The 27354-nt window shown below is 46.1% G+C and overlaps 1 protein-coding gene across 5 annotated transcripts in view; it reads left to right on the top strand.

Annotated features, from left to right (window-relative positions):
* FOXN3 (forkhead box N3) overlaps positions 1 to 27354 on the top strand; it is a 207239-nt gene that overhangs the window by 71632 nt on the left and 108253 nt on the right. For 3 of the 5 annotated variants that reach the window (XM_065685866.1, XM_065685863.1, XM_065685867.1), the window contains exons 2-3: positions 338 to 560; positions 2994 to 3550. In XM_065685866.1, the coding sequence (XP_065541938.1) occupies positions 3008 to 3550 (543 nt within the window). In that variant the 5' untranslated portion in view covers positions 338 to 560; positions 2994 to 3007. Of the gene's footprint in view, positions 1 to 337; positions 561 to 1696; positions 1783 to 2993; positions 3551 to 27354 lie in introns of those variants that run through there. The other 2 variants (XM_065685865.1, XM_065685864.1) reach the window with 2 other exon arrangements.

Here is a 27354-nt window from a genome sequence, read left to right on the forward strand (position 1 = left end):
CGCACCGGGGACTCCTCTCCGGGCGCCTCCCGCCCCGCTCCCGGCCTCGAACGCCCGCCCCAGGCAAACGCCGCCGCCCCGACGCGGCCCCGCGCCACGCCGTCGGGCGCTCCGCGGGAGGACGGGTCGCGTCCGCGGCGCTGGCGGCGGCGGCTGCACGCCGGGGTGCCGGGCCGGGGTCGCCGCCGCCTGCCCTGCGGAGCGCCGCCCGCGCCGCCGCCCTCCCCCCCCGCCGGCGGCCCTCCCTTCCGCGGCTTCTCTCGTCTCGGCTGGCCCAGCCCACGTTTTCCCTCTCTCCCCTCCCTCCCTGGTCATGTGTCGCCTTTTTTGTTTGCAGTGGAAACAATTTCTCGCTCTTCGGCTCGCACCGAGGCTGACCGCTGCCCGTCGGGAGCGCGGGGGGCGGGCGGCGGCCGGGCCCCATGCTGGCGGCGGAGCCCCCTGCACCGGGACCCCCGCGGCACCCTCGGGGCTCGGGCTGAGCGATGCCCGGCTCCGTCAGATGAAAGTTTGCACCACAGCCATGAAGGGACCGCGGTGAAGCCGCCGCCCCCCGCCAGGTGAGTGAGTGGCGGCGGTGCTGTCGGCGGGCCCGCCTGCGGGGCGCCGCGGTCCCGCCCGGCCCGGCCCGGCTGCTCTCTGTCCGGCACGGCCCCGCGGCCGCCCCGCGCCACAACTTGGCCAGGAGTTGGTGCGCGGCCGCAGCGTGCGCGCCGCCGCGTCCCCGCCGAGCCCGGCCGGCCGCGCCGCGGGGCCGAGCCGCGGGGCCGTTCTGGCCCGGAGAGGTCCCGCCGGGGGCTGCGGGCGCCGCTTGGGCAGGACTCTGGGGCGGGCGGGCAGGCACACGCGTGCACGTCAGGAGGGGCCCGGGCGCGGCGCGGCGCGGCGCGGGAGAAGTTGTGCCCCGCGCCGGCGGGGCGGCGGGCCGGTGACATCTGGCCGGCATTGGAGGTATGCGCGCCGCCGGCCGCCCGCGCCCGCCCCGCCGGAGCAGCCCCGGTCTCCTAGCAACGCCATTGATTGGCTGCGGCGGCGGCCAATGGGCTCCCGCCCCCCGCGTTTCCCCCCCGTCCGAGCGGGCCGCGCGGTGTGAGCGGGGAGCGGGGGGGCGCCGCGGTGCGCCTGCCCCCGGGGCTGCGGGCCCAGCCGGGCGGCTCCGTGCGTGCGTGCCGGGGCGCCCGCGGCTGGCGGCGGGTTAGAGATGGGGGTCCGGCTGCGCGCTCTCGTGACCGGCGCTCCTTTGTCTGGCGGCGGGGCGCCGCGGCGGCCGCCACGGGCCTCCTTAACGCAGTGCTGTGACACCCCCCTTCCCCCGCCCCGCTCCGGCCCCCGGGTGCAGCCGCGGCCGAGCCCCGCCGCACGGGGGGTGTCAGTCAGCTCCTGGCAATCCGCGCTCCCGGCCCGCCCGCAGGCGCCGGTGGCCGGTACGAGGGGGCTTGGCGGGGTAGCCCCGTCAGCCCCGGCGCCCGTGACGACTGGGGAGGGGAAAAGGGAGAAAAAAGGGATGGTACGATACGGCCCTTTGGGAGGATACTGGCAAATAAGCAAATTAAACAGAAAGAGAGCAGCATGTTGTCATAGCAACAGCGCAATTAAATTACTTTACTGTCAGCCATCATAATTTTCCTGTTTAGAAGCTCCTGGGACGCAACTTCCATTTGGAGTCAAAGTTGAGTGTGTGGCGTAGGTAGGCGATGCCAGTGCCCCCGGACACCAGCGATACTGGTGTTTACCTTCTGGCTGGGCTGGATGCTGTTTTGAAAGCTAGGAAGTGGGACCTACGTAAGTTTGGCCTCCCGGTGTTTATATCTGCCTCGGTATTTTTTCCTCTTCCAGATACTTGTGTAAAACCACACGTTTGCTGAGCTTGTTGGGTGACGGTGTGTGTTAACAGGCTTCTGTGCATGAAAGTTCTGTATGTTTCTTTTTAGTAATGGCTGCTTTGGGGTAAAGTGCTTATAGACAACCTGAGGAACTTTAATGTTCCATTTTTACCCTTTTGTAACAGCTAAAACTCCATCATTTCTCCTTCCCAGAACGGATGTCCTTCTCTTTTTTTCCTGTACATTGATGTTCATTCTGTTGTTACCTGTAGTTTTTTTTTCTCCTTCGTTTACAGTATTGACTGTGTGACCACATGACTTGAGGGAACTGCTGAGGATATGGTTTTGGTACAGGGAATCATTTTGCTCTTGTTCAACGTTTGTGCAGGAAGCTCCGTCGTTTTTAAATCCGTTATTAACTCTCCTCAGTTTTATTTCACTGCTGTTCACATTTCCAGACCTAAATCCTGGCAGTTTTACTATAAGGAGAAGCTAAGAGAGTCTGAGTCTTGCTTCTGAGGTGGAATTGTTTGGCTCCTGTGTGCTTCTCTTGAGCTGGGCAGGTGCTTGGTTTCACCCAGCTTCAGAAGGGCTCAAGTCCTCCTGAATGGTACTGAGTGCAGGTGTCCCCCCGGGGCCTGCTGGTGCAGTGCCCTCTGCAGCTCGTCCACCTCTCCCGTGCTGCTGATGGGCATCCCAGCAGTCTTTCTGCCTCTGTTTTCTGCCACGTTTAAAATACAGCTCAGCTTATGTAAAAATCTCTGTTTACATACATTTTTAAAGTGCTCTATTCCTCTGGCGCTTGTTTCCCCATGTCTTGGCCCTGGTCCCAAAACTTCCATGCGCTGTTTTCCCTCCTCCCTTGTCCTACCCCAGCTGGTTTTGAAGTTCTGCTGTCATTTCTGACTTTTTTTGGAGCTGTAAAAAAAAACCCCTGAGGTGTATTGGGGTTCATTCCATTGACTGAAATTTCTTCCCTTGTCCTGGCTTCAGCTTATTCCACTCCACAGTTGTGGATGAGCGTTTAGTGAGTCTGCCATTTTTAATACAGATGGCAAAAGGCCAAGTGACCAGTTAGGGAAAACCTGACAAAATGTCATGCAGTATCTTTTTATGAGCTAACTTTTCTCTCTGTTTCTTTCTTCCTTTCCTTTGGATTCACTCTCCCAGGAGTTGCTGTCTAAATGGGTCCAGTCATGCCTCCCAGTAAGAAGCCAGAGGGCTCAGGAATTAGTGTTCGCAGCGGATTGAGCCAACGTTACCAAGATAGTGATTTATCCAAGGCACTTCATGATGACGAAGACCTAGATTTCTCTTTGCCTGCCATCAGATTAGATAAAGGGGCCATGGAAGATGAAGAGCTAACTAATTTGAACTGGTTACACGAAAGCAAGAATTTGCTGAAAAGCTTTGGGGACTCGGTGTTAAGGAGCGTTAGCCCCGTTCAGGACATTGGTGATGACACGCCGCCATCTCCTGCCCACTCTGACATGCCCTATGATGCCAAGCAGAACCCCAACTGCAAACCTCCTTACTCCTTTAGCTGCCTCATATTTATGGCCATTGAGGACTCGCCAACCAAAAGACTGCCTGTAAAGGATATATACAACTGGATCTTGGAACACTTTCCATATTTTGCAAACGCACCCACTGGATGGAAAAACTCTGTGAGACATAATCTATCCTTGAATAAGTGTTTTAAGAAAGTGGACAAAGACAGAAGTCAGGTAAGTTTGGAACTATGGAAACCGATCTGGCTCTGAAAATACTGACCTGCTAATCCCAGAACGTGTCTGTAACAGTGAGATGCAGAATATGCAACACTGTCCCTGGTAACGTAGTTCATGAAATTCAGAGAGCCAACATTTCTTTAGTATGGCTCATTCTGTTTTTATGAAATGCATTGTCTAGACATCTGTAAGAAAGTACTAGGGGTGTGTGTGTGTGTGTGTGTTTTTTCTTCCCCCCCCCAGCTGGTGTCTTCATGCATAGTGGTTAAATATTGTTTTTAGTTATCATGCTGTGGTAATGGTTTCCAGCTATACTAGATGAATGTAATCATGTTATAAATAGGCTGCTTGCTGTTCTTGGCTTATACAAATGTATAGTGAAAGGGTATGCCTTATGTAAGAGTCCATTGCTTTTTTCCCTGGTCTGTGCTGTAATCTGAAAAAACTTCTCTTAAACAGACAGAAGTAGTTCTGAATTTTGGTTCCATTTCAGACAGGTTTTAGAGAAACTCTTCAGAGAGAGGAGATTGGTCTGGCATCAGAGATGAAATTTACCATTTGCAGGAATTTCAGTCATTCTCCTCCTGGGCTCGTGTAGCTTCTGTGACTGGTGCAGTGGCAGAAGCCTGTGGTGCATGTTTCTGGTTTTGGGTCTCTGTTGTCATTGCCTGGTTTCCTTGCTGAATCCTCAGCAGCGTCTGCAGGAAGAGGCTGTGAGGAGGGAATGGGGAAGCGAGCCAGGCAGGGGAGGCAGCCCTTTGCAAAGCCTTCTGCTGCGTCAGTCTGCCTGGGAGCAGGTATCAGGTTCTGAAGGGGACTGTCTCAAGAAGTAGTGCTCTGGATGAATCTTCGGCAAAGAATGAGAATACTGATAAAAATATCAGCTTGCAGATTAATTTCACAGGCCTTCTCACAGGTTAGTGAAATAAATAGGTGGTAAAATCACATCACTGACTGTATGTCTCTGAAATTGGCTGACAGAAAGTGGACACTCTCTTCTGGTAGAAACAATAGATGCACTCAACTTTTGTATTTCAGTGAAGTAAATGCCAGGATTGTCTTGCAACTGGTAACCCTGAAACTAGACTTCTGTTGGTGGTGCTGTTCTCCCTATTTTGTGTGTAATTTAACTTCAGATGCTGTGGAGTAGGAGCTCAAATAACTCTAGAGCTAGAGTCATACATTACCCTAAAGTAGCAACTTTTCATTTTAGATTTCCTAACTGACTTTTCTCTGGAGCTTTCCTTCTTTATATGATCGACATTTTTATTCCCCCAACTCCCCCTTTTTTTTGGATATTATTCCCTAGAACCCACATATTGCTGATCACACTCTGTGTATTCGTATTTTTATCAGTTAGTTGCTGTGAAAGATTGCGTATGGGATTTAAAAAAAACCAAGTTCCCGAACTGGATCTTGTTTTGTGTAAACCAGAATCTTAATTCTTGTTTGGAAGTGAGACTATAATAACAAGTACCATGCCAGACTGCTAGGATCCAGTCCCAGACCATAAGAAACCTTCACACAATACATTTGAGAAACCCACAAAACGTTGTAACTGGCAAGGCATGTGTTTAGCATTGCCGTTTGTGTTCTGTTCTGTCCCTCTTCCTCTGTTTACAAGTTGACTGTTTAGATTACAGCTTCCTTCCTATGAGGAACTTGTCTTCATGTCTATCTGTCAAATATCCGGCAGTCTGCTGAGCTCGCATGAACAATACCACGACGTGCTGCTTCTCTGCAGGGAAGTGGCAGAGCACAATGCATGACTAGTCACCTGCATCTCGAATCTGTGATTAGAGCCATGGTTACATAGCTAGACAGCAAGGTGTGGTGGGAGGCCTTGCTTGTGTGAATAGCAAGGTGGGGTTTTACTCATTCCTTGAAAATCCCAGGTTATGAGAAGTAATTTCTTCCACCTCCTGGATATGCTAATAACTGCAGGTAGCCAGCATTACGGTGAATGAGATGAGAATCTCAGCTGTACAACGCAGCAAGGCAGGTCATTTAAATCTCATGCTGGGTGTTTCTCATATCCTGGCCAGGGGATGTGGCAGACATAGTCCTGAGTGCAGAACTGGCGCTTGGTCAGAGTTGCTGAATCAGGTGCTTGACAGCTAATTGTGGACTTGGAAAGCAGTAAATGTCAACTGCTGGCTTTGAAAATACCTTCGTGTGTGTGCACACGCACACTTGGGGTTGATTCAAGTACCTTGCAGCAAGCATCTCTGCTGTTCAGAAGGGGGGTGTCCATCTGAAGGGTTCTCTCGTTTTAGGCTGGGGCTTGGGGCAGGGGAGCAGGGAGCTCTCCTTTTTGAGGAATTGCTTCTTGCTGCTTCTGCCCCTTTGCAGCCAGATTCCACAAATTGCAGGTTTGGAGTCTGCCTGCCTCACTGTTTTTGTGTGGGGAAAAAAAAGCATTTAGCAAACCGCACGTTACAAAATGCTAACAAGACAGGCTCTGAAACATGTACAGTAAGGGGGGAAGGAGTTAATCAGTGCTGGGAATTGCAGGCATTTGCCGTTTGCCGGTTTGATGTGCATTGACACGTTGTGAAAAGCTAGGCGCTTTTCCTCCCCAACTTTTGCTTTCCAGTGTTTGTTTGTGTAGCCTTTCAGTAATCGTTTTTCTAAAAAAAGTTCTGCTGAACACTTAATTCTTTTTTGAATTCCCTCTGCATAGTAGTTTTCTCAATCTTGGGTTCCACTAATTTATACACAGGGGCTAAATATGTGTTTAATAGCGTGCAGCTTTTTCTGCTTGCATATGAATGCTTGTATTTCCTGGAGAGGGGGGAGAAAGAAAAGGAAGACTTATAGGGGCTGCATCACTTCAGTTTTTGACTTGCCCCGTGCTGGTGCTTTTAGGTCTGGTGTGGAGTGCTTGGAAAAGACATTCTCCTCCTCGGGTATGTTTATGCACTGCTGCTGTTCCACTTCAGCTGCAATGCCATCAGGTTTACCTGGCAAGCCGACAGAGCGACTATTCATGTAACTTTGCGATGAGGCTGATCTCCTGGATCGAGACGGAGAGCCGGGCTGAAGGAGGGAAAATGCTGAGCCCTTGATTGTACAAACCTCTTTGCATTGAGCTCAGCGGTTTAATAATAGTTGGCAAGAGTATGAAGTATCACATGATGAGGAGTAGATGAGGAGTTCCCTGGCTTTGTTTATACTGCCAGACCTGTGAATTCAGTCGTTCACATTGATCCTATTGTGAACATACAGATCTAAACGTCCTCTAGTGTGTGTCCCATTTAGTATGGCCCGTTAGCCCATGACTTCCCTGACTTCCCTACCATCTGGTCCTTGGCTGTAGAGAGGAATTTTTCTTGTATATATGTCTCCAATAGCAACGAGTTTGCAGTTGATATGGAAAGTAAGCAGTTGCCCTAGCAACGGAGTTACTGATGTGGCAGCTTCTCTGCTTGCAGGGAAAGGGCTAAGCTAGTTCAGACCCATTATGTAGGTTTGCTGTAATTATAGCTGCGCCCACTAGTGCTGCTCTAGCTGAGGTCTATTGAAAAATTTTGTTATAAGCCCTATCTTTTCCCCCCGTTGAAGGTTCGTTTTATTCTTGTAGGGATTCCTGAGTTGAGCAAAAGCTGGTAGGATTGTATTTTCAGGGCATGTGATACATCTCTGCCTTTTATGAATGCAGACTTTCTTGATCATTATTATCAAACGAGTGGATGAAGGGAAAGGCTGTTTGACCTTGTTGGCTTCTCCGTAATTTTTTTGTCTCAGTGAAGAGCCCACTGTTACTGGAGCTGGACTGGGGGTCTCGTCCCGTGCTCCTTTCTGCTATTCTGCCGTCTTTCCCCGATCTGTGCTTCTTCAGGCATCCATCCTATAAAGAGGGCTCCTCTTTGTGTCTGCTCTGCGTTGTCTGAGATAGGCAAACGCACACATACTCCTGGCTGTGTGCATGCTGAAGAAATTCAAGTCTCTTAAATGTTTGTTTGGCACTCGTACAGAGGGACGTCTTAATAAAAATGTAATGGGGGTTAAGGGTATGTTTATGGGGACGGGAGAAGAAAATTCCCCTAGCTTGATGTGGAAGTTATTCTTAGAAGTACATGGTCCATAACTAGGTCATGGAGAACCAGCCAGGCTCCTCCTCCGTCTGGGGCAGGCTATGAGATCTAAGGTCTCCTGGGTGGTCCTTGGGCTCTGCGAGAATCGATATCTGACTTGTCCTCATCTAGTGCACTGCCTCACCTAAGGGCTCTGCCAGGGCACCTGATGGGAGCTGTGGGGGGGGACCCTTTGGGTGCAGGAGACTTTTTAGAGCTCCCTCCTGCCAAGATCTTTCCTTTGCTGTGATAATGTCCAGCCTTCCGACAGATAAACCCTGCATACCTGCAGAAATACAGGTGCTAGTTGGAGTGATAGGAGAAGGAGCCCGCTCGTTTTTCCTTAGAATCTCCTAATCCAATCTGCACAAAGGTGAGGGATCAAGGATCGTGTTCTCCCTCTTTAACATTATTGTTCAAGAAGATCTCCTGTGAAAGCATGGTGGCACTCTGGGGATAGAAATGATCTCCTCCATTTTTAATACTGTTATCACCTAGACTGACCCAGATAACACCAGCATCAGAATTTCACCACGTTCATAACATTTGGTGGAGGTAAAATGAAAAAAAAAAAAACAGCAGCAAAACAACCCGAGATTCATGTTAAAGACTTCAGATAATGTTGACTCCATTAATAAAATAATGTCCTAAATAAGTGGTCCAGATGTTGATTTCCCAAATTGTTAATAGGAGATGTTGTCATTTTAAGCTGGAATGTGTCTAGTTTAAATCCATTTTTTTTAATACTCCAGTCTGTCATACTAAAAAGCTGTCTAGTATCAGAAATGTTCTCCTCAAATTGGTACGTAGAGAAATGGAGGTCGTCTTATTCCAGAGCAACCATAAAAGTTTCCAGAACTGTACTGTAACATGTAGCTTCCAGATACCAGACAATTTATGGAGAGCTTTTCTTGAACCCTTTCAGTCTTGTTTTTGAAGTGCAAACCCCAGAAATGACACAGAATATTTAAAGACCAGATTTCCTAAAGCTGCGTGTGGAAATAGTATGCTTCCGTTTCACTGGCTTTCAGCTGGTTGGCTTTACATCAGAGCTTACTCTTTGCCGTGGAGTCTGCCTGTATTAACTGGTTTAGAGCTGTGCAAAGCATAATCAGGTTTTTTTCAAGTAATGAAGAGCTGGCAATATCCGGGGAGTCCTCTGAACCTTTTATCTAAGGTATTTACCTTATCTTGCTCTTGTTTAAGGTAGCCCTGAGCAGGCACCCTGCTGGGTAACTGGGGTATTGGTTGCACATTGACAGATTATTGACCTATCCAAGTGTATTGGCTGCTTAGGTTAAATAATTGGAGTAACTGGCCATGTCTATGCTCCTAACCCAGAGCAAGAGCGTATGAAGTGTATTTAGCTGCACTGAAGGAGCCCAGACAAGAAAGCAGGAGCGAGTCCTTGGGCTTGAGGAGTGGTGGGGTTGATGAGTCCTTTTTTCAGCCATGGTTGCACCTCCCTAGTTGCTGGCTGTTTGCTTCAACACCTTCCTGGCACATGAACTCCTGCATTTCTGTGACAAACCATGGATCTGGTCAGGGATCTTACCCAGCTGGATTTTTATCTTTCCCTCTTTTTAATTATTGAGTTGCCTTTCAGCTCAATTCCCTGATCCAGGTCTCTGTGTAGTCCAACAAACAGTTGTGCCAACACAATGGAAGTAGAGATGATGGGGAGGGTGAGGAATTGCTAGGGAGGCAGGCCATTACTCACAGAAGAAAAGCCTGATAGAGACTGGCAGCTGCAGGGAGAGTTGGTGTGTGACTGCTTGATGGGGTAATGGATGTGGGCTCCACCACAAGGCAAAGGCTAGGATGAAATAAGAAAAGAACTTTAAATACAATGGGAGGCTTTCTTTTGCTGGAGACGTTTCTTGTGGTTTTCTTCTAGGAGCAGGGCTGTGCTGTTTGTTGTGCAAGTGGCCTGTGTTGGCTTTTCATAGTGTTTTACATCTGATATAAAGTGATTAAAATCTGGGCTGCCACCATCAGGCATGGTCCCTGCCCAACCTGTCTGCTTGTTCCCTTAGGTGTGGGACTGAACCGATCTGGGGCTGTACTGCGGCCCCTCTTGAGCTCATACGGACATGTGTCACTGTGCCACAAGCAGACCGAAAACTATGCTAGTTTTTGTTTGGGTTATTTTTCAGTGGGCTGATTTGATTGGATTCATTTTTAGCTTTCTGCTTAGCTCGTGGTCACTGTGGTCAGAGGATCACCAGTATCAGCACAGGCCGTGGGCTCAGCTCTGTTTAATGTGGCATGAAACCATCCCTGCAGCAATCTGCCAGCTCAGAGCTGACCTGGCAGCTGGAGAGCATGGGGAAGGGGTGGGAGATGCTCCTACCCTTGAGAGCACAGGCTGCGCTTAAATCATGGGGGGTGCTTGTACGTTCAGTCAGACACATGCTTGGTGTGGTATTGGGCCCATACATGGGTGTAATGGACCTAAGAAGACTGCACAGGGATGTGGTTTTGTTTGGTGGTTTCTCTTTATCTCAGGGTTGGTTCCTGTTGCTCAAAGGTCTTAATATTGGCAGTAGAGGAGGCTCTGGATGGAGTTGTGCTGTGAATCCTCTGGAAAGCTATCATGGAAGAGGGGAGGCTGTCCATAAAATCACTTGTTAGGCTTTTCTGTGCTTCTGTCTTTATGTCCTCATCACCACTCAAGTTTCTTCCCAGTTTGTCAGCTAATGAGCTGCTGTTGTCAGTGCCAGCAAAGGAAGCACAGATCCTGGGGCTGTGCTCTCCTTTGAGTGGAGGACGCCTCGATGATGGGGTTGGAGCATACAGGAGTGCTTCATGTGTCCATTAGTGAGCACTGGCCTGTGGGGGATCCTGTGGCAGTAGGCAGGACGTACCTCGGAGCACCAGGCGTACAATGGCGACTGTGCTACCTCCACTTGTGGCTGAACATCAGAGATGAACCGGGCTTGCTCGTCTGTCCGAGTGTGTGTTCTTCTGTCTCACACTTCAGTTCTTCGACAAAACATCAAAGCATCCATTTTAATTATGAGATGTGTCCCTTAGACTTCCTCCTTCCTTTCCTAAAAGGGAAGTGAAGTGTTTTACGCTGGCTGAAAAAGCACAGCAAATTGTGCTGCCTGGCTTCTTTTCCTGGGCAAGGACCTCATGAAAAGGCATTTGAAGGACTTAATCATAATTGAGCAGTTGAAAATAATTGAGGAGTTGAAAATACTCTTCAGGCAGCCTGAAGTAGCCTTGGAGTTGCCGGAGAAGCTGCCTTTCCTTGCTCTGGTTTCAGGCAGTTGCCGCATTCCACTCGCTGACCCAGGCAGCTGAAGCCTTGGCTCATTCCTGTGGCAGCTCTGTGTTTCTGGTAGCATCACTCCTCCTGGCCTGGTGGGGTGTGAGGAGCAATCTCCAGGCTGCTCGTACCTGTTCCTTCTGTGCTGTTTTCAGCGAATTGCTGTGTCTTCATCATAAATCCAGTTGAACCACCTGAATGATCCAGGGTAACACAAGCTGGAATCCTTGGGAAAAGGGGACCCGGTGTGACTCTTATTTTTAATTTATTTGATATCTGTGTGCTGGTCAGTGGGGGCTTAACACATAGACATAATCAACTTATTTTCAAGACTGGGATGACCTAGGTGAGTGAGGTTGTGGTATAAGCACTGCATGTAGCTGCAACAAAGCAATATGTTATGATGCAGTTAGTATTGTGAACATGTATTTGCTTAAAAAGTCCCCATGTGGCTGCTTCTGAGTAAGTTTTGCACAGTAAGCATCTAGAGAAAGACTGGGATGTATGCTTATATGTATTTTTTAAGCTTTTTCTAAGTATTTGCTTTTATCTTCTGATTCATGATCTGGTATTTTGACCAAGTATAAGTTAAGTCTCCTGTCTTCTGGGTAAAGGAAGATACTGAAGAAAGTTTGCTTTGATGAGATGCGTATGAGTCTTGCTGTTTTTCTGGTACTTTTGGTTTAAGTCAGTTTAAGAACAGTGAGGTTTTGCTTTTCAGTAGTAGAACTGGCTTGTTATGATTCCATATTTAAGTTTTGGTCTCAAGGAAAGAAACTGTTTAGTTTTGCTTCCTAGCATGTATCATTTGATCTAAGTCCTGCTTAGTTTCAGTCCCTCTCCCAGCCGTTCCCCACATGCACCAGTACCTCAGAGCTGGCCAAAAGCAGGGTACCTGCTCAGCTCCAAAGCTGGGAACTATTACATGTGGACTGGGTGAGAGAGGAGATGCCAGTGCTGATGGCGTAGCAGTGCGTAAGTGACAAACAGCAGAGAAACAGGCAGTTCATTCAGGTGCGCTTATGAGTCCTTGACACTTGTGCTCTTTAAAGGTAAAATGGATCCTGTACATCTGCTTGAATACTTTTATCAGTCTTTTATCTTAGTTTTTCTGACTTACTCAGGTGTATGTTTTCTCTGGTTTGGGATAATTCAGGCACAGAAGTAATACCCTGCGTTTTCTTTAATTGTGGAAAAAACCCAGCTCTTCTGAAGGAGCAGAGGTGTTGTTGCTGTTGGTCAGTAGCCCTCTGGATAGTGCCTGGGACACTTGCCATTCAGGAGAGTCTGGCTGGCCTGGGACTAACTGGCCTTGTGCATGAGGGCAAGGAGCACCTTCCTCACCTGTGCTGATTTTAGTGAGAGCGTCCCGAGATGTTTTCCCTTTGAGCATAATCAGTGTCCAGGACTGAAGTTCACAACGATTCTCACCCTTAGCTATCCCAGAGAGTGCAGAATGCCTCGGCTCTGCCATTCCATTGTGTCCATGATCCCTCTTAGCCTGCCTTCAGATCTTAACTGCTCATGTGGCTGGAGCTGTTGAGAATCCTGGTGAGATACTACACCAGCTTATCGTTGCTGCCATGTCTGGTCATTTAGTGCATATTGTTGCAATGGCAGTAAAACTGTGGTTCTCTTTTCTGGAGAATAAGCACATTTATTGGATGCTGACAAGATTTACCTGCTTGTTGGCAACTCAGCTGATTTCTAGAAAGTCCTGAATTTCTTGTAGCTGTAACTGGTGTCAGACTCATCGGGGACAGAGGTCATGCAAGATAAGCAACAGTAGGGAGGAAGAAGAGGAGTGACTTTCTGACTTTGACATAGGTTTTTTGCTTCCTGAATTCTTGGTAGGACACTATTGGCCCTTCTCAGCCTGGAACATTACCTGTTTTCTTCTTTTACCCACCAATTTGGACTCCTGGCTCCTGAGGAGCTGCTTTTGACTTACTGTTGAGCAAACAACAGCAGAATGGAGACTGAAGGCTGTGAAAAGTAGCTGTTGTGGCCATAAATGATGCTTCTGAATCTCACTCAGTTATCCGTAACAGTAATTTTGGAGACAGTACATTTTAATTCGTTAGTTATGTTCTTCAAATTCCCTTCTGGGTGTTACGGAAGCTTTGTCCTGTGAACTGATGTAAGGATTTGTGGTAGGACTCACTCCAGGGATCTTAAATGTGAGTGTTTTTTTCTTTGCTGCAGTAGAAAAGAAACCAAATTGCTGCCCTTAGCCGGTGACTTAAGATACCAAAACACTATCTACAGCATGCTGAATTGCTATATTTCATTGCAGCAGTGAATGGTAGCAATTTACCACTAGCTGAGTACTCTCAGGATTTTGAAACGCTGGCGTAACTTGCTGAAAGATGACTCTTGGTAAGCAGAGGAATGAACGGGCTTCTGTATGGGGGAGTCTCAATAGCATGGAAAAGTGTCCATGGCAGTGCATGGAGCAGGAACTTATTGATGGGATTTTGCATAAGAGAATCTAGTTGAATGCTGAATTCGCACTCATTCAAGCTATGAGCAGAAAATTAGGCTCTGCTCCAGAGCTATATTTATGAAATCCCATGGCTGCCTACTGTGGGAGAGTACTCACTGAGATGAAACTACTATTGTAAATGTTTTTCTGAGTTTACAGTTGAAGACAAAAATGCCCACAGTGCAACTTGTAGGGGCTGTGAGGTTAATGCAAGACTAGGGTTAGGCATCCTCCAGCTTTCATTTACATGTTTTTCACCTCCTTTCCTCACTCTTCAGGGTGGAGAATGGGAACACACCTCTGCTTGGGTTATGTGTAGAAACAGGGACATCCTTCATGAAATGCTCTGGTTTTAGCTTAGAGGGAGTGGGGTAAACATCACCGTTAAGTGATATAAAACATAATAAACTTAGGAGTTTATTATGTTGGGGAGAAATAACTAGTTCTTGTGTGGTTCATCTTTAGGAATAATGTCCCATTGCCATTCAGGGAAAGCTGTATTTTGAAGATTCTCCTCCATACCACTGCCTTGCTGTCTCTGTGCAGCCTTCTCCAGCCCCAGAATAGCACAGAAGCACTGCATTTCTAGAGCTCCTCACTGCTCTGGGGAGCACTTCGGAGGCTTTTGGAGAGGAGTGTTTGACAGCTTTAAGAACTGCATGCTGCTGGCTCAGACGGAGCTACAATTACACTTAGAGAGAAAATGGTACAGAGCTCCTGGGTCAAAAGGTATTTAGTTCTGCAGGAAACCCCTTCAGAGATTATATTTATTTATAAATGTAACTGGAAATAATGATACGATTCTTACTTAATTCTACCCTTCCTAAAGTACTTCAGGACTAGAGAGCTGTACACGAATAATGTAAGTATTTTGTTGGATTGCATAGCTAAGGTAGGAAGAAGTGCATGGTGTGTGCAGGAAATGCAGGTTTTCAGTCTAGTTGGGAGAGGTGGATGTTGGAGGGGCAGGATGTGGACGAGGTGGCTGGGAATCGGACAACTGCAGGCACTGTTAGTGTTGCATGGTTTGTTTTGAAGCAGCCAGATGAACTTGTCCAAAATCATGGGCTTTTTTTTTTCACCCTGTTCTGGCAATTAACGTAATGCATTTATTGTTACATAATTACCCAGTTGCACTGATTTATTTGGGTTATCTCTTTCTTACTCTCCTTCTTTAGAGATGAAGGTTTCCTCCCTCAGTGTTGAGGGTTAAATATACAAACCTTGATGTTGCAGAAGAGGGTAGGTTTGTGTTTTACTATTTTATAGCAAGTTCTAATAGTTTCGAGACTCTTGGCTGCATAGCAGAGAAAGAGGAAAGAAGCTGTCACAGAGACAGATAGCGCAGAAGGCTCTCTATGGTGCTAGCTCCCAGCTATTGAGACAAATGGGATTTTATTGCTCAGGCTGTACCTCCTTTTCTGCTTAAATGAATTTATTTTCGTATCTGTATCTATCTGTATCTATCTATCTATCTATTTGTATCTATCTGTATACGTGTATGTGTGTACACAAATACATTTTATATATAAAAGAATGCTACGTAGTCATATAGGCTTGTAGATCATCCAAACGCTTTTAAGGTAAATTGGGAGCAAAAAGTAGTATGGATTTGGGTTGTCACACAGAGGTTTCTATTTACATGTATCTCTGTGTTAGGAAAACGAGATGCTGCCATAGTGGTGCATCTCCGCAAAATTTCCTTGGGACAAATGTGTTCTGTTGCCACAGCTGCTTACCAGTATAGCTTCACCAGAACTGTTTAGACTACAGTTCACTCTAAATTAAGAGCTTAACTAACCTGAACCATCTCTCTTGCTTTTTCCAAACCAAACCAGCACTTAAAATTTAGTGAAACACCTCCACTTTGACTAGTTTTTTGTCCTTTCGGGTTTTGCTAAAACACCTGTAAGACTTCACTACCTTTTGGGCAGTGCTGTTTTTGTTTGGAAGAATAAAGTTCCTTGTTCTTGGCTTAGCAGGTCTGCTTTGATGTGTCATTTGCTGTTGGCTTTTAGAGCTGAGGAACTTTGAATTTGGAAAAGCAGAAATGTAATTATAACCCTTTCCATTAGGAGACAAGCTTTTCTGTTACTGTTTGATTAAAAAATACAGCATTTTCATTTAGAAAGCTTTGATTTTGATTTGTAGCATTGAAATGAAAGATCTTGCTTTCTCTTCTTGTTTTTCTGCTGACTAGGAAAAAAATGGGAAAATGCTCTCCCCCCAGCTAAAATGCTTGTGTTATTTTAGTTTCAAAGTAAACATGCTTATGATCTAACCACTTTTGCTAATTACCATCTGCTTCTTCACCAGCATTCGAGTCCCACTCACCCTCCAGTGTCTAGTATGCCAAAAATGTGTTTGGCTGGGCTTGAGCTGACGGGATGAGAGTCCGTGTCTTAATTATGGTAGAATTATCCACTTGTGTGCCACATCAACTTCAATTTATTTCCCTTGCAATTTATAAAACAGGGTTCACAAACTTGTTGCTGAATTTGCACTCTGAGCCTTTAATTTTTAGACATGCATTAAAAAGAGGGGGAATTTGCTTCATCAGTATCAAACTCGTTTTTTCCCTGTTTTGACTATCTGTCCGTTCCTGTTGTCTGGCATCAGGTTAAACAATAAAACAGTTTGAAAGCTGGTCTAAATAGCTTTCCAGTCCATGCCACATGTAGCCCCAGCCTTCTTGCACTCTGTACAGAGACATGCTTTTGTTTGCAAAGGGAGGCAGTTCTGTTATTGTCCAAATAAGTTATTTGTGTCTCATGGCTTTTAAGTTAGACCAAGCAATGCTAGTATCTAGGAGTGTGTGTGTGTGTGTGTGTGTAGTATTACGAATGGATATGATAAAGATGAAGGGGTGCCTATATAGAGATTTGGGCCTTGGAAGTTTTGAAATTGGCTTTAAAAATCATGTCATCTAAAATAATGGGGGAGAGAGGGTACGTTTTATTTTAGAGCCCTGAAGATCCTTTTCAGGCTCTTCTACAGAAGTGAAGACAGCTGGAAATACTTCAGTTTGGTGCCCATGTCCTGTCCCGTCCCTATGATTTTGCACCATCTCATGACTTTCTGGTGGAGACATCTAGAATCCCAACATGCTGAAAATGCTATGAATCGGCGTAATTAAAGCCAGATTCTGGGTGTTGCAGTAACTTGTAATCTGTCAAGTTCCTTTCAAGCTCCTGGTGGTGGTGTGTTTAGTATTGCCTCAGAGAGTCTTTTGCAAGGAAAATAGAGCAACAGAGATCATCAGTCAGTGTAGTGCAGATGTCAGCATCTGTGGTCACTTGGCACAAGTATGAAGAGAAGAAGGACCCTTTGGAGGGTGCCAGCCACTGGCTGGTGCTTTTACACTGGTACATCTGGCTGCCTTTTGTGGGGCAAGCAGTAGTGGGTTTTCATACCACCGACACGCTCAGGGGCTGGTTACTATTTTACAGCAGGACTTGGTTCATTGTGCAGTTTTGGAAGGTAAGATGCCTGCTGTCAAAGTTTTTCATTATCAGTAGGATCAATGAAATCAATAATAAGGTGCCCTTTCCTTTTTGTTCAGCCTTCAGATAGGGCCTTCAGCAGTTTGGACATCATTTTCTAGGTATATGTTTTTCATAAAGGAGTTTGTATGTTATTTTTGGTTGCTTTTCACATTCAGGTACTCATTTATGATTGCTATTTTTATCATTTTTTCCTCTTCTTCTTTCTTTCTTTACTTCCATCATTTAGAAATGGAACTGTTCATAAATGCCTGTCTCAGGAATGTGTGGCATGGGCAAGTGCTTTAAATCACCGTTGCACCGTGCTGAAAGTGCATTTGCATTTCGTAAGAGAAAAAAGTTGCGATCCTTTTTTGAAGCAAGGTTTTTGTTTGTAAACCATCTGCTATTTTTGGTGTGTCAAACATGAAGGCTTCCTGTGTGCAACTGATAGAGAAAAGATCACAGGAGACCTGGAGCAGTGACTCAGGTCACAGCATGCCTGTTTGCATGACACCTGTGTCATCAAAATAACCTTGCTTTGGCATCCTTAAAAGAGATTTTCTTTTCCTTTAGATGGTAGATCTGTTCAAAGGCATATTTGATCATTAATAATTTGGAGAAAAACAATTTTGCATACTTCTGAGAGTATCATACATCATCTTGTCCTTGTTAGTTCTGAACTCTTCACAGCATCAACACCTGATGTTGGGCAAGTTGTCAATTTTCATTACTGGAGTCTGCTCAGAAATTATTTCTCCCTGTTTCCTTCCACTTCAGGCATGTTAAATTAGATAAATTCCTACCCTGATGTTTAATCACTGAGCACTAATCACCCTCGTGCAATATTGATCAGCAGCCTCTTCATATATGATGATCAGAAAGCGTAATAGCTTGCTAGTGAAGACGGAGGGCTGGGAGGGTGAGGACTGTGAGTTAGCCCAGTGTAGAAGCTGATAGAGCTTATCGAGTTTCCAGAGGTTTCTGGATGTGTTGTCCTCTGGTTTTCCCCTCCCCCTGCTCCAGGCTCAGTTTTTCTTTCCTTCTCAAGTTCAAGCCAAGCAGCGGACAGTGTGTTTTTTGGTAAGTACCCCAGTTCCTCTTCCTCTTTTTCACAAGGAGCCTGTCATTCCTCCTCCTCCTTCTCCCGGTGCACTCAAAGCTCATGCCGGCTTCCCGTGCAGCCGTGTTTCATGGGGGCTGCCTGTGAACACCGCACTGGAGAACGACTGCGTGCGAGGTAATTCAGTTAAAAAGAAGAACCGGGGAAAACCCAAGTAGGCAGGGCTGCAGTGTGTGGGTTGAAAGCTTGTTTTTTTTTTCCCCCTTCCTCCCACTCTTTCCCTGCTGGGTAAAAGACCCGGTCTGTGCCTGAACTTGCTATTTTGAATAACCTCTTCTCTGCACACAGTGCCTTGATGCTCACATCCTGTTTGCTACCAGCTCAGCTGAAAGAGCGCCCTGAGGAGTGACGTTTCTATTTCTGTTGGGTTTGTTTTGGTGGGTTTGCAGGCTGACTCTGCTGCTGCCTCCACCACGTGCCTTTCGAGTCCCTTCTGTGAATTTGAGGAAACTCTTTTCCTTTGTTTTTTGTATGAAATAGCAAAATCACTGTGGGGTTTGGAATCACTTCTGGAAAAATAAGGTAGACTTTAAACGGAGGAAGAATCTGTATCGGGTCAGGACCCTTAAGTATTTAGAATTTGATTAATGCTCTCCTAATGCAGAACTAGTCTGCCCAGGAAATAACATGAATAAACCTGTGAATCCTACTCTTGCCAAGCTGTAGGTTTTGATCAGGAGCTTGCTAGCTTCCCCGGAAAAAGCTTAGATTTAAATATTCATTTTTTTGCTTAAAATCCATGCACACCAGTGAATCTACATCTTATTTTCTGTAATGTAATCACTTTGCCATGTTTAATAAACTGTCTGCACACTTTCAAGTCTGTTTTACTGGTGGAGGTGCTCCGGGAGGCTGAAATGCAGTATTAATTATCCACTCTAAAATACGCTTGATTGAGTGTCTCATGCTGCAGAAGTTCCTCATGCCAAGCTTTTTGTTGCATCTGCTGCTTTTAGCATTTTAAGAGCTGTGACCCATGTAGCCCTGCTTGTAAAAATACAGCACCTAAAAAACCCAAGGCAACAAAACCCCTGTAATTGTCAAATCTATTGTTGAGGTGCTGCATGGAGAAAAATAGTAAAGGGAGTTTTCTTACAGTTGTAATGAATCTTACTGTGAGTAAAACTTGGAAGGCTAAGCAAGTCCATTTTCTTACTGTCTTTACAAGCTGCGCTTCTACAGCAGATTTAAAGTAAAAATGGGAGGAAATGCAAACACATCTGAATTAATTGCTCCCACAATGAGAGGTTCCTGTATTGTTCCTTTTAACTTACTCCACCTTCAGGATGACTTGGGTGAGGCCTGGTGATTTTGCTTGCTTTTGCTCCTTGGCACTGCATCCTTCTGCTGAGAAGGACAATTTCTCACCTGCTTCTCCCTCCCTGACCTTCCTGGTAGGATGCTCATCCCTGGGCTGGGTGCAGGCTCCCCAGCTGTGGCTGATGCCATACACCTGCGGGTGGGGCAAGGGATTGTGCTTGTGTGGCCAAAGTTACAGCTAGGAATAGGACATGGTGCTTTTTAGTGACCTGTGACTTGATAGGGGAGGGAGGCAGGCAGGCAGGCAGGAGGCTTAGCAGCCCACTCTGCCTCTCTGCCCAGGTATGTAATTCCCTTGCACTCTTGAGATCAGAGTCTTCCCATGCTGAAAGTCTTTGGTGCAGTTGAGGTGTGTTTCTTCCTCTCCCAGGAAGGCTTTTATGGCTGGCTTTCCAGAAGATGCAGGAAGAAGTTGGTGCTGAAGGTGGTGGTGCTCTTCCTCCACAGCCGGGCTGGTGGGGGCTTGCTGCTGCCTGTCTGGCCGTGTGTACGTCTCAGTGGTGTGCTCTTGGGTGGGATTTCCTCTTGTTCTGTGTTACAAAAAAAGCAAGACCTCAGGTCCAGCCATGTGAGGAAGGCCATCTCCCTCAGGCTCCGCTGTTTCAGTCCCACCAGGGTGCCCTGTGTCTAAGAGCAAGCGTGCTTGCTTGAAGCAGCTGGGTTTTGACCTCCCCACAGGAGGCTGGTTTGCTCCTGGAGCTAAAGTGGTCTTGCCCTGGTTCACCTTCATTGCAAAGCCATTGATCAGTCTTAGCAATTTAGGAGGCATTTCTTTAGAGCCGTGTGACACTGCCTGGCATTTGGGAGGAAGGAAGGTTGGTGTGCTCTTGCTCTGTATGCAAAGGTACCGGGTTGTGGTCAAGTCCCAGGCTTTTTAGGGTCCATGAGGTTTGGGCTTGTGGTGTTTTGGCTGTGGCTTGTGCTGTGTGAATGAGGTGAAGGCTTCAAATGCAGTCAAGAAGTTGCCTCATTTTGGAGGATGTTTGGAGCAAGGACAGTGTTTGGTTTTGCTTTTTGGGGTTTCATTCAGCCATGAGAAAGGGGAGAGAGAAAGAGGAGTGGTAGTAAAAAAGAAGTATCTCTGAACTCTGTGTAGAAACTGGGCACAAGCAGAGTAAAGTATGTGTATGTAAGTGGCAGAAGTAATTTATGTGTTGGATAGATGTGCGGTAACGCTGAGGTCCCTATTGCGGGAGGACGGTTTTCCTTCAACATGTGCCTGCTTCAGGGGACAGGGATCTGTTGAGGTTGCCAAGCAGGGCTCTTTCCCAAGAGAGCCCAGGGACACTTGGAAACCCCACATCCAGGCAGCTTCTCAAACCTTTTACCTAAGTGCCTGGTTTTCCCCCTCAGTTCATCGTGTGAACTAATATTAAATACTAAGCAAGGAAAAACCCTACATTAAATAAACAGTTATGGAGGAAATGGTGCAAATCCATTAGTGTTTGCCAGGTTTCCCTTATTTCTGTTTGTCACTGCTAATGGATTTAGTGGGACCTATTCCCTCCCTCCAGTCCCTGCTAGCTGGAAATTCGCTCACTGGCTTATTTCATCATTAATACAGTAATAGGCAAAAAGTGACCTGTGAACCTTTAGTACAGATATAAGTGTTGAGCAATTTTTTTAATATCTATTGTGTGAAGGGTTGTGTTTTAGAATTGTCACTAGATTTCTGTGCACGACATAAGTGTGTGTTTGTAAGAAAAGGCAATTTGTGTCTTTTCTAATGGTATAATGTAGATAACATGAAGAGTATCAGATGACCAGTGGGTATTTAAATGAGTGCCCCTCTGACATGAAATTAGCATACCCTGCTAAATGGGCTATGGTTCGGAGACTCAGGGATTTTTTTCTTTTGCATTTGACTTTATAGGTGACCTTGAGCACTTAACTTCTTTTTTCATTCTTTTGTTTCTGTGTATCCTCAATTTTCTTTTCAATAGAGGAGGGGGTAATTACACCTCCCATTTACACACAGAAATTCTATAGGCTGAAACAGCATTATTAATGCCACTTGCTATCTAATCTCCCTCAAGTATGCCTTGTGACAGCCCGTAAGGCTGACAGACTTGTCTTCTGGGCTCTCCTGCCTTCCCAGCCCAGTCTCCCTGCATCTGTTTGATCTTGCACTTTGTTCCTCCCTAGCAGTGTCACAGCCTGTGTTCTTCAGTGCCCAGACTTCACCTAGCCTGGGGAGGCTTTGGGGAACTTCTGGTGTTGCTAGGCACTAGCATGAAACAACATAGTACTACTTTATAGAGGAGCCAGGTATTGTTTAAGGGCAGTTAACAACACTGCTTTCTTCAGTTGCTTGCAGGATTTCCATATGGCAGTCTAATAGCTTTATAGGGTGGTGTGCGTATAAACTCAATGAGGAGATATTTAACAGGCTGAATATGACTCTTGGGTGACATAATGCAACACCTCCTGAGCCTGTTGGAGGAATTGTTTAATGATGAGAGCAGTGGGAAGATACTGTGGTGTAGCAGATCCGCTGCTGGCTGTAGGCAGTAGTATTGTGAGGTTACCTGTACTAATGGGCATACAGGTGCTGGTGTGCTGGAGGAGCAGTGGAGGAGCTAGAGGAGCAGCAGTGGACCAGCTGTGTCTGTGGTGTTACCTGGCAATGAGTCCTGGTGATTGGAGTAACAGCAGAGGATCACTCCTGACCTGGTGCTGAAGTGCCCCTTGTGGGATGGGAAGCCTGGACACTGGGGACATGCCTTGGGTTGCTGGGTGTCCAGGTCAAGCATTAGAACACGTTTCTGACTTCTCTGTACTCAAGAGGGGGAGTGCTGAGGCAAAAAACTGCTGAAAAGCCTGTGGAGGCCTTCATTTGTATAAAACCTGAACGCAGTCCCTCGGGTGCTGTCTCACAGCCATTGCTGTGAGCTGCTGCTTACAGTTCCTTGCCCTGCCTGTGGCAGGTAGGGAAGGACTTGTGCCTACCTATGTATGGGTCACTCTTCAGAGGCTGTGTGGGGGCCAGACTCCCAGGCACTGCTGAAGGGAGCAGGGCCAAAGATAAAAAGGTACAAAGAAAAACTTCTAGTATGTCTTGCGCTGGTGAGACTTGAGCTCGTTTAGCATTGGAAGACCACTGCACGGTGGTAGCACTTTCTTGTGTTGCAGGATCTTGCATTGCATCTTGCCTGTGAAATAGAATTGGTTTTGTTGTTTTGGATTCTTTTTTGACTGCGGAATACCACAGCCTTTCCTTTTCTCCAGCTGTAACTTCCCAGCTCTGGTCTAGCCTCATTAATCCTGTAGCATTGTTTATTTGCATGCTTGGCTTCCTGTTTGGTTTGGGGTTTTTGTTTTATTTCATTTCAAGGATAAGTAGTCCTTTTCCACTATAACCATACTTCTCATTCTCAGTGAAGTTACTTACCCTATTTTGGAAGGACACCAGGGGCCTGGAGATGCTCAATGCCCCTGTGCCATCTGGGGCAGAATCGGGCCGCTTTCCCAAAGGCAAACTAGGGGTTTAAAAGGTTGGTGGCTGTGTTAGTGTCTGGGGGAGCTCATTGAGCAAGTGAGCTGAGTTACCAAGAGATGAGCATGAAAGCAGAGACTCGGACCTGTGTGATTTGAGCTAATGGATGTTTTTACTTGGAGCAAAATAAGATTTAAAAAGCCCCAACTTTCTGTTTTCTTCAGAAAAGCTGGTGATTTCTTGATGCAGCCAGTTTACTTGGGTTGAACACTATGCTCCAGCAAGCCTTCCCATCAGACCTTTAATTCCATTCATTAACTGAGCATATATTTATGGTTATGTAATTATGTTTTAGCTAGTCAGAGCTCTTTTTCAGCCTTGTGCTTGGGCTGTGACTGCTAGTTTACTGAAAAAAGACCTGAAAACATGCAGGAGAGGTGGATGTGAGGGTTTTGTTACGCTGCATGCAAATGATACTTTAATTTTCTCTTCGTGTCAAGCTGTCACATAACACTACCGATTTTTCTTGGAAGGGCAGGGGAAGTTCCTTACTCTTTTGAGTTCATAGGTAAAAGGGGGATTTTATGTGAGGGTTTCTGAAAATTAAATGCTTGCCATACAGTTGTTACTGTCATTAAAATGGCTGTTAAGGTCGATAGTACAATTCTTTAAAACAGGCAGGATAGAATTTCACTGGTCTGTGCTACAAATGTTGGAAGAGAATGAAGGAAATCTACTCTTAAACTTCATGAATAGTTATTTGTAATTTTTATGTGAGATTACAGTGGATCTAAGGAATGTGTTTTATAATAATAGCAATCCTTGGCAGTGGCTTTGTTTTTCTTACTTTAAGAATTCCTTAGCAGTTGTATTTGCCTTTTTAAACCAGCTGACCTCAAATGATTTAAATGCTCTGTGTCTTTCTGCATATTACTTCATTTGTTTAAAAAGGGAGCCTCATCTGCAAGGTACTTAGCTGTTAAAGAGGATAAAGGGGACCACTCATAAAAACTATTTAAAACTGCAGAACCAATGTAGGCTAGCAGAACAAGCAAAATGATGTCTGTCTTGATAACTGGAAATACTGGTGAGTAAAGATAACAGTGTTTTAAACAGACCAGTGGACCAACTTCGGCATCTTAATCTTCCTGAGCATTTGTCAGATAAATAGTTTAAAATCTGTTATGCAGTGCCTTTCCCCAGTTTTGATACCAGTACACTCATTCTGCCTCATGTAAATGAAGTTGAATTCGTGTAAATTAAATGAATTCTGAGTTGGTCCTATTTTAGCCGTGACACCCTTCATTTAGAGGAGCATGATACTAATATGAGGGGTAGGTAGCTGAACTGAAAAAGTAAGGCGCACCCTTCTCTGCATCACTGTCTGCAAGAGGATAGCGCAAAGCTGACCTTTCAGTAGCACTCGTGGTTGCACAAGTTCTCTTTTGATACTGAAAAGCGTCTCTGCCCTTGCTGTTGCAGCACTGATCGAGCATGGCCTCAGTGGTTGCGGTAGACCTGCATTTTTCAGTCTGGATGAATTTTGTCATCGTAAGCCACTTGTTTCCCACAGTGCCTGCACGATGTTTGCAAATCTGCAAGAGCAGCAGCATATTTGGAGAAGGATGTGTAATCTGTGTTGTATTGTGAGATGGTTTTTAAGTCACTTGGCTGGTGTCTCTGCAGAGTGCAAGGAAGTTATTTAAGCAAGCCGTTCTATCCTGAGGGGGATTCTGGAGTGATTATTATGTTCCTCATGGCCATTTTCAGAGCTGAAGGCAGGGTGTCATGAAGCATTTTACTTTGCTTTCTCCTGCCTCTCCATCTCCTTACAAAAATCCCTCACTTTGCTAATGAAACAGATGTTTTCATAAGGTGAGAAGGGCAGAATTTGTGTTCAGGAGTTCTTGCTGTTCACTTGCTGTCCCCGGGAGCCAGTCAGAAAATTCTGTTAGTCAGGGTTTCCAGAATTGCTCGCTGTTTCGAGTGACGGCGATGTTGGGTGGGGAGTGAAAGACCCTGCTCGTTCTGGGGGTAGGCGTTTTCATGGTGCCTGTTCTTGTGCGGGTCCTTGCTGCCTGACAGCCCTGGGTGTGCTTTCCGCACCCCAGCAGCTTCATGCGCAGGTGGGAGCCCTGAGCAGTGGCTCCAGGCACGTGGTGTCGGTGAAGAGGAGGCTGATGGCTTCATGCTGCCACATGAGATGTGGTGCAGAGGTAGAAGTTGGGAAATGTTCTCGCTTTTACCTTACACACACAGAAATCTGGTTTTGGTCTGAAACAGTTATTTTTTCAGGTTTTGGTGCTGGCTGTAGTTATTCAAATGGTTGTTTTAAATTGTTGTGACATCATGGATCTTTCTATCATCCAGTTATTTTCAATCCTATAGAAACACTTCTGTGCTCTCATGGCATACTTGAACGTATGATGTTCCCATGGATAAACTTGGTGGTGAATCTTTGTGAAGGGTTTGCTTGAAACCTATTCTTGCAGAGTAACTGGGCACAATGAGCTCAGGATAAATATTTCTTTAGAGTAAGAACCTTTGATACCCAGTAATCTCTCCACTGCTACTTGCAAAGAGATAAATTTCTGTAATAGTAGGTTTCTTCCATGAGAGCAAACCCTTAGATCAGTAATGGTGAGTACTGACCCCAGAAGGTTCCTCATCACTGCAGAAGGTGTCCTTAGTGTTACTTGCAGGTCTGTGTTAATGACTGCAATAACTTGCACTGAGCTAGGCAGGGACAGTGGTGTGATTTCAAGATTTGATAGTTTGGGCTTCCAGGTGCTAGCTGGAATTGCCTTTTTTTCCCCCAGTAATAAGAAATTTCTGCTTTTTCTGTTTGCTTTTAGTTCCTGAAGCACCCGTGTAACAAGCATGGCACATTTCTCAGGCAGTGTACTACACTTGGTGGTATGCTGCACCACTTCAGCCTGAGTAGCTGCCATATGCCTAATTCATAGTGCTGACACTTTTGGTTCAGGGGACCCTAGCCATGGTGACACATCCATGATGGTCTGGTAGCGGAGGAGAAAAAGGACACATCTGTTGTTTGAAGTACTGTGGTCCTTAACTCAGACAGTTCAGTGTAACAATTCTTAGCTTGCTAGTGTAGCTTGCTGGTGCCTGCTCAGAGCTTCTGGGTTGCTCACACACTTGTGGGTCTCCTGTTCTGGTTCATCTCCTCTCAGCCTCCGAGCCTACTCCTGTGTCAGTGCCCAGCATCTCCGTGTCTCTGGTAAGAGCCTAGTGCATGGCTCTCCTGGTCTTGCTCTCGGGGACGTGTTTGTCAGCCTTGCTGCCCAGCTCACCCCAGCTCTCCAGTGTACCCCTGCTCTATGTCAACTACTGGGTTTCCCATTCCTCTTCCAAGCTGCTTTGTGTCCAGAGAGAGTCCTGGTTTCCCTTTGTCAATGTGCTGTTCCAGGAGCTGCATTGAGGTGTCACCACAGCTCTTGCTACAGAATGGGAGAGCTCATGTTCCCCTCCCTGGATCCCCTCATCTGTCCTCCATTTTCCAGCAGCACTGGGTGCTCATCAGACCCTTCATGTGACCCAGCTTTAATGAGTTTAAATAACAAAATTGTACCCGCAAAATAGTTTTCTTTGAGGAAAGTAACTGAAATGGGCTTGTGGAAGAAGGACCGGGCACATGCAATGGGGCAGGGAGAGCAGTGCAGCAAGGACTGGGGAGGCAGCAGCAGCAGTTCAGACACCTTAATCCTCTACATCCCTTTTGGGGGATGTTCCCTTAGGGGTCAGTTGCTTTAGAGAGCCTCTTAGTGGTGATGCTGCTGCGAGAGATGTGGGTGCCTAGAGCTGCTCCTGACTGGTTTCAGCACAGTCCCATGTGGATTCAAAGCGTATGTGTAAGCATAGCTTCAGAAAGAACAATTAGAAATTGTACTTTCTCCCCTCTGAGCCCTCCTGTTCTGTGGTTCTATCTGCTCTCTTCCCAAAGCTTTATTTTGGGCAGACTGTTTGTACGGCAATGAAAAGAACAACCCTGGAAAAGAGTTGCATTCCTAACACATTTCAAGTCTGTTCTGAAATAACCAGGGAACAAAATCCCTCAAATAAACATTTTCTGGATTTTTTTATGCAGACAGGGTATGTATTTTTCCCAGCCATTGATCTTGGAAAGAGCTTCACACACAATTTTTTTAATTGATCTTTGGGCTCAATAAAATGATAGGTGATGTGTAAGACCAGGCAGTTAGTTGCAAGGTTCATAATGAGGAGTTTTAGTAGCAGATAATGCTGTTATCCCCAGCTGTAACCGCTAAAAGAGCTGACAAGCAGCATTTCTATTCTTTTATCTTCAAATTTCTAACTTCTTTTTTCATTTCTACTAAAAGATGACTGTTTTTATTTGGATTCTAACAGGTTGTGTAAACTAGGATTTCAAAAGTTTTGTATGCAGCCCACTGGGAGAAAAAACAGTTGGACATGGAGTGTATTGTGTACCTTTTCATGGCAATGCACTGCTTTTAATTGTTGGGGGGGGAATCAGGTTTGTATATTTGAGTTGAGAAAGAGCAGATGAATTAGAAAGTTGGGATTTAGTACACAATATTCTGATACACAATCTGTATATATATT

Source organism: Lathamus discolor, chromosome 6, assembly GCF_037157495.1.
Source record: "Lathamus discolor isolate bLatDis1 chromosome 6, bLatDis1.hap1, whole genome shotgun sequence".
Taxonomy (NCBI): Eukaryota; Metazoa; Chordata; class Aves; order Psittaciformes; family Psittacidae; genus Lathamus; species Lathamus discolor.